At 38.2% G+C, this 13,667-nt stretch overlaps 1 protein-coding gene across 2 annotated transcripts in view; it reads right to left on the bottom strand.

Annotated features, from left to right (window-relative positions):
- LOC102261814 (chromosome unknown open reading frame, human C11orf73) overlaps window positions 1-13,667 on the bottom strand; it is a 31,377-nt gene that overhangs the window by 9,036 nt on the left and 8,674 nt on the right. For both annotated transcript variants that reach the window (XM_005875626.2, XM_014547180.1), the window contains exon 3: window positions 716-867. In XM_005875626.2, the coding sequence (XP_005875688.1) occupies window positions 716-867 (152 nt within the window). The remainder of the gene's footprint in view (window positions 1-715; window positions 868-13,667) is intronic.

Here is a 13,667-nt window from a genome sequence, read left to right as displayed (position 1 = left end):
CCCCACCCTGATCCAGGACACCCTTCAGGGCAAACCAGCCGGCCCCCACCCATGCACCAGGCCTCTATCCTATATAATAAAAGGATAATATGCAAACTGACCCTAACAGCAAAAAGACTGGGAATGACTGGTCACTATGACACACACTGACCACCAGGGGGCAGACCCTCAATGCAGGAGCTGCCCCTGGTGATCAGTGCGCTCCCACAGGAGGGGCTCTGCTCAGCCACAAGCCAGGCTGATGGCTGCCAGTACAGCAGTGGTGGTGGGAGCCTCTCCCGCCTCCTCAGCAGCGCTAAGGATGTCCGACTGCAGCTTAGGCCTGCTCCCCGCTGGCAAGTGGACATCCCCCGAGGACTGCTGGGCTGCCAGAGGGATGTCTGACTGCCAGCTTGGGCCCGATCTCACAGGGAGTGGGCCTAAGCCAGCAGGTGGACATCCTCCGAGGGGTCCCAGACTGCAAGAGGGCATAGGCCGGGCTGAGGGACACCCCCAAGTGCACAAATTTTTGTGCACCGGGCCTCTAGTACAATGAATAATAAGTAATACTACAAGAATAAACTGTTTCACATACTCACAACTGTAAGCCTACTTTTGCCCCAACATGTACGTTTACCTTCATTTTTACATGTTTCCTACCACCAGGCTAATTTTTAAAGTATAAAATACAATTTTTAAATTACTTTAGAAAATAATAAAATGTGCATTGCATTACCTGAGTGAATGAGTCAACTGAGGATACAGCAGCATTACCTACAGGAGTCTGCTGAGCCAAAGTGTCCAATAATTCCACTGAAATTCCAATCTGAGCAACAGATGGAGTTCGGACAATATTCATGGCTCCAAAAGGGTGTTGGCTTCCTTCTCCTGAAAGAAATTAACATGTGCCACAAATTTCAAGTTTAACTTGTATCCCATACAAATTCCTTTGAAAATATAAAGAAACTCTGATCTACAAGCTCAAAAAAGTTCTGCTACATGAAAGTTTCCCTTTTCAGATAAATGTAAAAAGCTACCTAGTTTTTATCATATTAAAAAATAAAACTAAAAATTTCCCTACCAGAAAAATAGCTGTTACCTTTCTAAAATGTATTAAAATTACTGCATCTTATTAAAAATTAGTAAAAGTATTTTATTAAAATAAAATATTGAATATTTTCCCATTAAAAATAAACCGAATGAGAGAAAAAATAATGAATGAGCATTAATTAGATAAAAGATTCTCAATGCTAACTCGGAGGAAAGAATATTTTTAAAGAGTTAGAATTAGTTTTAACATTTTCTGATTTTTCCATTAAACTGCCATTATTACTAATAAATGACACGGCATATTTTATTAAATGTCACGATCATCCCACTCACCACCTGAGATCTGTTATCAAATAGGCAATAAAGAAATGTGCAATTTTTTTTTGTTTTGTTTTGTTTTTTGGGGTTTTTAAAAATATATATATTTTATTGATTTTTTACAGAGAGGAAGCGAGAGGGATAGAGAGTTAGAAACATCGATGAGAGAGAAACATCGATCAGCTGCCTCTTGCACACCTCCTACTGGGGATGTGCCCACAACCAAGGTACATGCCCTTGACTGGAATCGAACCTGGGACCCTTCAGTCCGCAGGCCGATGCTCTATCCACTAAGCCAAACCGGTTAGGGCTGTGCAATTTATTCATAAAAGATATTTAATAAAATGTGTATTCTACTGTTGTTAGGTAGAATGTTCTAACAGTAGTATTTGAGGTCTAGTTGGTTTATAGTGATGTTCAAGTCTTCTATTTCCTTGATAATCATCTATCTAGTTGTTCTATGCATTATTGAAAGTAGGATATTGAAGTTTCCAACTATTAATGTTGAACTATTTCTCCCTTCAATTCTGTCAGTTCCCGCTTCATGTATTTTGCTGTTGTGTTAAGTGCATACAAGTTTATAATTGTTATATATTTTATATGGATTGACCCTTTTATCCTATATAATAAAAGTATAATATGCTAAGTCAGTGGTCGGCAAACTGCGGCCCCTTGAATGTGGCTCTTCCACAAAATACCACGTACGGACGCACACGTACAGTGCGATTGAAACTTTGTGGCCACATTCAAGGGGCCAAAGAGCCGCATGTGGCTCGCGAGCCGCAGTTTGCCGACCACTGTGCTAAGTATCTGAAAGATGGGCTGACTGTTCAGTCAACCGCTCAACCAGTCGCTATGATGCGCACTGACCACCAGGGGGCAGACACTCCAACTGGTAGGTTAGCTTGCTGCTGGGGTCTGGCCGACTGGGACTGGGCGAAAGGACCGGACATGCCCCGGAGCCCTCCTACAGTCCCTCCCCAACCAGCAGCCCCAATCGGCCTGATCGCTGGCCAGGCCGAGGGACCCCATCCATGCATGAATTCGTACACCAGGCCTCTAGTCATTATATAATATCCTTCTTGTATCTCCCATAACAATTTTTATCTTAAGTCTATTTAGACTTATTTTAGTACAGACACTCCAGCTCCCTTTTGGTTTCTATTTACATATCTTTTTTTATTCCTTTACTTTCAACAATTTGTATCCGTAAGTCAATAGTTAGAACACATTTATCCAGTCTGCAAATCTCTTTTAATTGGGAACTTTAATTTTATGTTAAATAGATAGTAGTATACCATTTTAATTCACCATCATTTTTAATTGTATTTATTGGGGTGACACAGATTCATAAAACTATACAGGTTTAGGGTGTACAACTCATCAAAATAGCATCTGCACACTGCATCATGCACCCATCAACCAAAGCAAAGTCTCTTTCCATCCCCATTTATCTACCCCCTTTGCCCACCTCTATCTACCTCAACCCCCTTTTCCCTCTGGCTATCACCACACTGTTGTCTGTGTGACTATGTGTTATATATATATATATGATTTTTTGCTTAATCCCCTCACCTTCTTTTATCCAGCCCCTCAATTCCCCTCCCCTCTGACAGCTCATTCTGTTCCATGTATCCACGCCTCTATTTCTATTTTGTTCATCAGTTTATTTTGTTCATTAGATTCCACATAAGTGAGATCATATAGTATTTGTCTTTCTCTGACTGGCTTATTTCACTTAGCATAATAATCTCTAAGTCCATCTATGTTGTCGCAAATGATAAGATTTCCTTCTTTTTTATTGCTGGGTAGTATTCCACTGTGTAAGTCAATGGTGGGGAACCTTTTTTCTGTCAAAGGCCATTTGGATATTTATAACATCATTATTGGGACATACAAAAATATCAAGTTAAAATTAGCTTGCTATATTTGGTCGAACATTTAATTAACTCACCCCTAATGCTTTGGAAGGACCAGACCAAATGATTTTGCAGGCCTTATACGGCCCGAGTGCCAGACATTCCCCACTCCTGGTGTAAATGCACCAAAGCTTTTTTATCAACTCATCTATTGATGGACACTTGTGCTCCTTCCAGATCTTGGCTATTGTAAATAATGCTGCAATGAACATAGGGGTGCATATATCCTATCGATTAGTGTTTCAGGTTTCTTCGGATATATTTCCAAAAGAGGGATCAGAGTCAAAAGACAGTTCCATTTTTAATTTTGAGGAAACTCCATACTGTTTTCCACAGCGGCTGCATCAGTCTTCATTCCCACCAACAGTGCATGAGGGTTCCCTTTTCCCCACATCCTCATCAGCACTTGTTTGTTGATTTATTGATGATAGCCATTCTGACAGGTGTGAAGTGGTATCTCATTATGGTTTTAATTTGTATCTCTCTGATGATTAGTGACATTCAGCATTTTTTCATAGGGTTATTGGCCATCTTTAAAGTGTTATTCAGGCCCTTTGCCCATTTCTTAATTGGGCTGTGGGTCTTCTATATATTTTGGAAATTAACCCCTTATCAGATGTATCATTGGCAAATATGTTCTCCCTTTCAGTGGGTTTCCTTTTAATTTTGCTAATGGTTTCTTTTGCTATGCAAAACTTTTCAGTTTGATGTAGTCCCATTTGTTTATTTTTGTTTCCCTTGTCTGCGAAAATATATCAGAACAAATACTGCCAAGAGAAATGTCTGAGATTTTACTGCCTATGGTTTCTTGTAGGATTTTTATGATTTTGAGCCTAACATTTAAGTCTTTAATCCATTTTGAGTTTATTCTGGTGTATGGGATAAGTTGGTGGTCTAGTTTCACTTTTTGCATGTATCTATCCAATTTTCCCAACACCATTTATTGAAGAGACTTTTACCTCATTGTTTTTGCTTTGTCAAATATTAATTGACCATAAAGGGGTGGGTTTATTTCTGGGCTCTCTATTCTGTTCCACTGATCTACATGCCTCTTCTTATGCCAGTACCATGCTGTTTTGATTACTATGGCATTGTAGTATAATTTTTTTAAATGTTTTTATTGACTTTTAGAGAGAGAGGGAGAGGAATAGAGAGATAGAAACATCATCCATCAGCTGCCTCCTACAAGCCCCCTACTGGGGATCGAGCCTGCAACCCAGGAATGTGCCCTGACTGGGAATTGAAGCCCCCCACTGGGGATGTGCCCACAACCGGGGTACATGCCCTTGACTGGAATCGAACCCAGGACCCTTCAGTCCACAGGCCGACGCTCTATCCGCTGAGCCAAACCGGTTAGGGCTCTCAACTTCTTTCTTCAATGTCCTATAGTATTCTGAGTACAGGTCTCTTACCTCCTTGGTTAAATTTATTCTTAGGTACCTTATTTTGTTGTTGTTGCAACAGTATATGGGATTGTTTTCTTTCTCTTTCTGATAGTTGATTATTGGTGTATAAAAATGCTGACTTCTGAATATTAATTTTGTCTTCTGCTACTTTGCAGAATTTATTACCATGGCATTTTTGAATCATAAAACAAACTTGTAATATCTAATAACAATGTAGGTGGGTCAATGAAGTATTTAGAAGTTATTGTATGCCTTGCACCATAGCAATGTTTCTGTTTCGTAAAAAGAAAAGTTAACTCAAATCCTCCCATAATCACATCAAAATTACCACTAAATTACAGAACCACCATCATTCAGATCCGCCTGAAATTGGCTGAATGGAAGTCCTACAACTAGGGATTTAAAGAAGCCACATCAAGATTGGTAGGAGGGGTGGAGACTCAGAAAGGGGCTGGTCCCACACCATGTGGCAGGTGAATAAAAATCAGGAGGGATATCTAGGTTGCAGAGGTGTCCTCTGAGGAATGAGAGGTCTCCGCCTCACACCAGACCCCCCATCCCAGGGTTCTAGTGCCGGGAAGAGAAGTCCTCATAACTTCTGGCTATAAAAACCAGGGGGATTGAGGCTGAGTGACACAGAGGGCTGCTGAAGACCCAGGCAGTTCCTCTTAAAGAGCCTTCACTCAGACTTACTCAGACTCACTCCCTCTGAGCTCCAGTGCTGGGACAGCAGCTTGAAAGGCACTAGAGACATATGGGAAGGAACTGAATTATCTGGCATCAGAGTGAGAGCTGGGGGGGTCGGGGGGGGGGGGGGGGGGGGGGGGGGAGGGGGGGAAACTTTTTCTTGAGAAGCGGGGTAACTTTTTCCCAGACAGAAGTGCTAGCAGAGACTATTGTTCCTTTGATGAGCCCTCCCCAAAAAAACCAGCAGGTAGGTGCCATATCTGAGACTCCATCAACCGGACTCACACTGCTTGCCCCATCCTGGTGATTCCCTGAACCTCCGCCTTACCCAACTTTCAGGCCCACCCAAGCTGTTTCCAGTGGGTTTTCCATACAAATGGCCCATCTTGGCTCATGCTTCAGATTTTCCTGAAGTCTCTCAAATAAGCAGCACCTGGCCTCAGCATACCCTGTACCTCTTGCTAAGTAACCCCAGGCCCAGCACTAGTGGCTACTGGCCTTGGTTCACAACTTGGCTTTGCCTGGGCACCTCCAACTCCAACACAAGTAGCAGCCATGTGCTTCAACAACATAAAAAAAAGGACATGGAAACCATCTCTCTCATCATTGATGTTTCTATCTCTCTCTCTCTCCCTTCCTCTCCGAAATCTTTGGTATGAAGATGATGAGAATGGAGGTAAGTATCTTTAATCCAAATAAATCAACAAGATGTAATTTTTGCCCTAAGGTTTTTTGTCATTATATTCAGAATTTCACTAATTAGACTGGCCCAGAAAGGAAAACTGAAGATGAAGCCCTATAAAAATTGTCATAACTATCAAACATAGATGTTTGTTCATATTAACTCACAGTATATTGTGAAAAGTTATAGTGAATCATAATCTATCATAATCTCCAGAGGAACCACTAAAAAATTAATGCAAAGGGAGATAACTAAAAAAAAAGGAAGAAAGAAGAATTTTAAACATAATCCAAAAGAAGGCCCCCTTGAAAAGGGAAAAAGGAACAATAAGGTAAAATTTTTAAAAATAACCATATCAATAACATTAAATATTTATGGATTAAGCACTTCACTTAAAAGGCAGAGACTGTAGAGAAGGTTTAAAAAGAGGCAGCACCTAACTATATACTGTTTACAAGTGACACATAGGTTTGTCAAAAGTAAAATTATAGAGAAAAACATAGCATGTGAATACTAATCATAAGGAAGCTGAAGAAGCTATATAAATTTTAGACAAAGTAGACGTCAAGTCAGGAGCATTACCAAGACATAAAGAGCATTTCATATTGATGAAAAGGCCAATTCATCAATCTTAGCCACTTATAACATAGAGGAAGAGAGAATGATTGCTATGCCTTTTATTACTGACATTCATGTGCTTGAAGAAGGTCTGGGCAATGCAATACAGCAATAAAAAGAAAGAAAAAGCACCCTAGCTGGTTTCTCAGTGGTTAGAGCATCACCCTGTGGACTGAAAGGTCGCAGGTTTGATTCCAGTTAAGGGCACATCTCAGTTAAGACTCAAGCAGGAGGCAACCAATTGATTTGCCGCTCTCAGATCAATCCTCGATCATCAAATTTTCTCTCTCTCTCTCCCCTTCCCTTCCCCTCTCTCTAAAAATCAATAGAAAAAATATCCTCAGGTTAGGATTAACAACAACAAAAAGGAAATAAAAGGTATAAAAACTGAAAGGAAAGGAGTAAAAAATCATTTCCACAGACATTATGATTATATAGAAAATCTTAGGAAATTGCTAGAATTAATAAGGGAGATTAGCAAGATATTATATATGTTACCTTTCCTTCATCCTTCAGGATACAGTCAATATACAAAAATCAATTGACAACACCAAATGCTAGCAAGTATGTGGAGCAACAGGAACTCTCATTCATTGCTGGCAGAAATGCAAAATGGTACCGTCATTCTGGAAAACAGTTTGGCAATTTCTTATAAAACTAAACATACTCTTACCCTATGATCCAGCAATTGTACTCCTTGGTATTTACCCAAAGGAGCTGAAACTTATGTCTAAACAAAAACCTACACGTGGATGTTTATAGCAAATTTATTCAAAACTTGATCTTCCCCAGTAGATGAGTGGATAAATTGTGATAAATCCAGATAATGGAATATTACTCAGCACTAAAAAGAAATGAGCTACCAACATAAAAAGACATGGAAGAAACTTAAATGCACATGACTAAGTGAAAGAAGCCCATGTGAAAAGGCTTAATACTGTATGATGCCAACTATATGACATTCTGGAAAAGGCAAAACTATGCAGTCAAAGCAAAAAATAAATCAGTGGCTGCTGGGAGTAGGCATAGGGTAGGGCAGTGAATTGGGAGAGCACAGAGGATTTTTTGAGCAGTGAAAATACTCTATGATATAATTATGTATATATGTCACTATATATTTGTCCAAACTCACAGAATATACAATAGCAAGAGTGAACATAAGGTAAACTGTGGACTTTGCGTGATTATCATGTGTCATTGCAAGTTCAACCCTTAGTAAAAAATGTGCCATTCTGGTAAATAATACTGATAATAAGAGAGGTTATACATGTGTGGGGGGAAGGGTATACGGGAAATGTACCCTCCTCTCAATTTTGTTGTAAACCTAAAACTGCTCAAAAAAAATGAAGTCTTGCCCTAACCGGTTTGGCTCAGTGGATAAAGCATCGGCCTACAGACTCAAGGGTCCCAGGTTCGATTCCGGTCAAGGGCATGTACCTTGGTTGCGGGCACATCCCCAGTGGGGAGTGTGCAGGAGGCAGCTGATTGATGTTTCTCTCTCATGGATGTTTCTGACTCTCTCTATCCCTCTCCCTTCCTCTCTGTAAAAAAATTAATAAAATATATATTTTTTTAAAAATGAAGTCTTAAAATTCTATTATATTTCTATGTACTAGCAACAAACAACTGAAAATATAAAGTATGTTCAGAGATTTGCCCCAGGGGGATTGGGGGTGGGGGACCAAAATGCCCAGCAAGGATAGGCAATCAAACCATAATTTATCAACAAAGTACTATACTGGCAGAAAAAAGGTTGGTATTCTCTACATCCATGCTTATGAAACTCATGTCACCTCTTCCTTTTACATAAAAATAAAAATCTATTCTTCTATTCCCACTCTAGTCCATATGAAGATCAGAATGTTTCTGTTACTTGCTTTTGTTAGTTAATAGTAAAGAAGGGAAAGAAAATAAGGGAAAACTAAACATTTAACACTTTTGAACACATCAAAATTTCATAGTCCACAGCCCATCAATGTTACGCTCTCACACAGATGTCTCCCTCTTCTCCCTCCCTCTCTCCCTAAAAATCAATAAACTATTCTTTGGGGAAAAAATGATGGCAATTTATTTTTTTTAAATGTCAGCCCTAGCCAGTGTGGCTCAGTTGGTTGGGTGTAGTCCTGTGCACCGAAAGGTTGTCAGTTCGATTCCTGGTCAGGACATATGCCTGGCTTGTGGGCTCTCACACTGAAGTTTCTCTCTCTCCCTCTCCCTTACTCTTTTTCTAAAAATCAATTTTAAATTTTTTTCTTAATTTCATAACCCATTATGAAATAATATTAAGTAAAAATGGCAGAAACTAGCAGTTACAAACATATCAACTATATATACACATAAAACAATGAAAAGGAATTTAAATGTAGGTTTCTCCTTAAACTTACTTTGGTGTTACTATCTCTCTCTCCCTCTCCCTTCCTCTCTCAAATCAATAAATATAAAAAAATAGCCCTAACCTGTTTGGCTCAGTGGATAGAGCGTCGGCCTGCGGACTGAAGGGTCCCGGGCAGCTGATTGATGCTTCTCTCTCATCGATGTTTCTGGCTCCCCTTCCTCCCTTCCTCTCTGTAAAAATCAATAAAATATATTTAAAAAATAAATAAATAAATAAATAAATAAATAAAATAAATTAAAAAATGAGTAGCTAGATCCTAATCCCTGCTCTATTTTAAGAACACTCTAAAACTTTCCAGATTTTAAGAGTCTCAACAGTAAAATTAAGGATTATATAAAATTATTCTTCGGGCCTTCCATTCTAATATTCCATGGCTTACTCTGTTAACATCCTTAGCAAGAATATGCTCTATTAGTTTTTGGGTTTTTGTTTGTATGTTTTTTTAATCCTCACCCAAGGACATACTCAGAGAGGGGAAGGGAGAGGGAGAGATACACCAATGTGAAAGAAAAACATTGTTGGGTTGCCTTCCATATGCACCCCAACCGGCGATCAAAGCCACAACCCAGGTATATGCCCTGACCGGCAATCGAACCAGCAACTCTTCAGTGCACATGATGATGCTCAACCAACAAAGCCACTGCAGCTGGTCTGCTCTATTAGTTTTTTAGGTAGTACTAAGTACACTGTACCTTTATTACGACTTTCTAAAAACTGCCATGACAATCATGATCGAGTATCCACATTCAGTACCCTTTTTCCAGGCCTCCTATACCGTTTGTTTTAAAGGCTATTAATCCAGGAATTCAGTTCCACTTCTAGGAGTTTCTTCTACAGAAATACAGTGCTAGAAAATATGTACAAAGATATGTGTAAGAATATTTATTGTAGCATTGTTAGTAAAACAATAAAAAAAATGGAAACAGCCCAAATTTCCATCAAGAGGTATTTGTTAAATAAATTATGGTATTACCAAACAATATAAAACGGTTTGAAAGAGGTAGATGTATAGATACTGTGTAAAAGCAGACTTTCTTCTCTGAACAAAATATTCAATTTCTCTGACATCTAACCTCTTAAAAACCAGAGACTTGTAATACCCACCTCTAAATGTTGTTAAAGATTAAATAGATAGTACATGTAAAAGCCTAGCACAGTGCACTGCACAGATATGCCATATGTTACCCTTTGCTTTATCCCTCAATCACTATAAAATCTTCCTAATTGATTTCTCTAGCTCTAATTTCAACAAGACTCCCCAACCCATCCCAATGATTTTCCTAAAACAACATTTGTAATAATATCATTACCTTGCTCAAACACTTGCCTACCAGGAAAAAAAATTAAGCCTCATATTGCATGACCAACACATAACAGCTCCACTTTACCTTTAAAACCTTAAAACCTTATCCCATGCCTTTTACTTCATTTGTGTGTTTTTTTAGTATGTTATTTTAAATTGATTTCAGAGAGAGGAAGGGAGAGGGAGAGAGGGAAAGAAACATCAATAATGAATCATTGATCAATTATCTTCTGCACACCCCCTACTGTGGATTGAGCCTGCAACCCAGGCATGTGCCCTGACCGGAATCGAACTGTGAGCTCCTAGTTCATGGGTCAATGCTCAACCACTGAGCCACACCAGCCGGGTATATCATGCTACCTTTAAAAGTCTCCTCCTCACTGTCACTTGAAGGTACAGTGCACTTTTATGATTTTGATCATCTCCAAATGCAATTCCCATCCTCCCACTTCCATACCATCCAAACCTATTCATACTTCAAGTTCATGTTCCAGTCTAATCTCCCATACTGCCATTTTCAATGATCTCCATTCTAATCTGTTTCAACACTGTCTTAGAATAATTTTAATGTATACACAAAGATGAATCCTATTGAGAGCAATCATCAGTCTGAAAAGTATGTGCTAAGAAGGAAATAAAGGCCCTGGCCAGGTGTCTTATTTGGTTAGAGCACTGTCCCACTATGCCAAGGTTGTAGGTTCGATACCCAGTCAGGGAACGTACAAATATCAACCAATAATTAAATGCACAAATAAGTGATTTTAGGAAAGGAAGTTGTTTCTTGTTTCTTAATACCAAACCCTTCCTTTTATAATTTTTTTAAAATATATATTTTTATTGCTTTTAGAGAGGAAGGGAGAGGAAGTGAGAGAGATAGAAACATCAATGATGAGAGTCATTGATCGGCTGCCTCCTGCATGCCCCCTACCAGGGACCTAGCCCGCAACCCAGGCATGTGCCCTTGACCGGAATCGAACCCGGGACTCTTCAGTCCACAGGCCGATACTCTATCCACTGAGCCAAACCGGCTAGGGCTCTTCCTTTTATAATTTTAAGTTCAGTCCTATCCATCACCCAGATTGGTCCAGCATCAGCCTACAAATGTATTTATCATAACTCCTTTTCAGAACCCAAGAGTCACAAAGAATTTTCTCTCAATGAAAATAACTCATAGTAACTGGTTTCAAGACCCCATTCCAACTGCAATTCTCCCAACAGAACTCTCTTGACCTTCAACCAAAACTGTTCTGTGAGTTAAGAAATCTGTTCATCATTCATCAGAGAATTGCAAACATTGCCAAAGTTTCTTAACATGAAATCTGCTTCACCTAAACTAATCTTCTACTCTCCCTACTCCAATAAAATTCTGCTAGATTTGTTACTTAATAAATTTTCAGTTCAATCACAACTGCCTAAAGTTAGTTCAGTATGTCTCTCTCTCACCCTGATGCGTTATTTAGCTAGATTTGCTCAATATAATAAAACATATATTTGAACCTTATAAGTCCACCAATTCTTATATTTTAATAGTTCCCTAACACAAATTTTAATAATTCCCTAATACAAATAACAAGTCTAATCTTTTATATAAATTAAGAAGAATTCTAATACTTTAAACATCTAAAAAGTGCTATTCCAAAACATACTACAAAAAAAATTTTTTAACAGCATTTTACCATTCATTTAATGTCGATATGAACTAAGTCTCTAAGTATTTTAAGCTGCTTTATTTTTCTTTAATAAAGCATGTGATTTATCCATTACAAATACTACATTGAAATTGTTTTGTTTTCATAAAACTATCAGTAACCATATTATAACGGAAATGATGAGAAACAATTTATTTTTTAAAAGGCAAGAGAATACAAGAACTAGTAATTATCATAATGGAAATAAATCTATTATCCTGTACTGAATCAAGTATTACTCTGGGATTAGAGTTTGGACTGTTTTATCTAATGCCACAACAGAAAACATTATCTCACTAAGTATTATTGTTAAAGTTTTGGTTAGAGCAATTTGATTAACTCATTTTTTATTGCTCAATTTTTTCCAGATTGGATGAATGCTGAACTTTTTCCAGATTGAATAAATATTCTTATGATCCCAGAATGCACCCACCCCTAACCCCTAATCTTTTCAGTGTCACAAGAAAAAAGGGAAAAGACAAAGACATTGCAAAAAGTATAGGAGAAAGCACTTTTCACAACTACCAAAGTATCTCCTACAGGGACTATAGTGATGATCATAAATAAAAAAGAGATGTTGTATCCCTTTCCCAACTCAAAATGTTGGCAGAGCTGGGGCAAAGAACAGAGAGTGAGGTAGGGACAATTAAATTGACAATTTAATTAGTGTATCTCCAAAAACAACCAATGGGTCCTGGTCTACTGGCTAGTGGCCAATATTAACCTTAATCAGTGTATATGAGTCTGGGTACCAAATAGAACTACACTTTCCAACTATGCAAAAGGTTAACAGTTAGCTGACTACTAGCCTATTGCTACACAAACGAATCAACCACTTTATATTTAAGGCACTGCTATCATGTTCCACAGGACCCTCAATCCAAAAGCAAAAACATATCTCTCTTCCCCCAAATTAGTTGCTCCGCTTCCTGTATTGCTTATTACTATATATACCAATATCCATCTAATCTACTAGCATGTTTTCAACTAGTGATTTATTGTTCAAAAAAAACCAAAACACTATAGTATCTATTTCCATTTCTTTCTTTCCTTTGTAAACCAATACATGAATACTCATATATTTATTTGTGTATGCTTACAATAAATTCTCATATATTCATTTGCCTATGTTCATATTCTACATTAAAATGGAGCAGTTTAAGAGTTCCCAACAGAATGTCAAGTGAACACGCTTATGATGGATGTAGAAAAATGTTGTAACTTCATCTTTTCAACAAATGATATTGGAACAGTTTGATATCCATTTGAAAAATAAAATTGAACTTCAATCCATACCTTGCACTAAAAATTCAAATTGGATCTCAGATATAAATGTAAAATCCAAAACTGAAAAGCGTCTAGGAGAAAACCTTTCTAACCTTGCATTAGGCAAAAATTGCTTACACCAAAAGCACAATCCAGAAAAGAATAAATTTAAGAATGGACTTGATCAAAACTACAGACTTCTGCTCTACAAAAGACACTGTTAAAAGATAAGCCAAAGACCAGGAAAAAAAAAAACCTGGGCCCTCCCCTGGAGTATCAGATATAGTGGATTTGGGATGGAGGCCAGGAATATCTGTTAGTTTGTTTTTTTTAATTATATATTTTATTGATTTTTT

The sequence above is a fragment of the Myotis brandtii genome, unplaced genomic scaffold, assembly GCF_000412655.1.
Source record: "Myotis brandtii unplaced genomic scaffold, ASM41265v1 scaffold468, whole genome shotgun sequence".
Lineage (NCBI taxonomy): Eukaryota > Metazoa > Chordata > Mammalia > Chiroptera > Vespertilionidae > Myotis > Myotis brandtii.
Note: the sequence above shows the minus strand (reverse complement) of the source record. Positions and strands in the feature narration are given on the sequence as shown.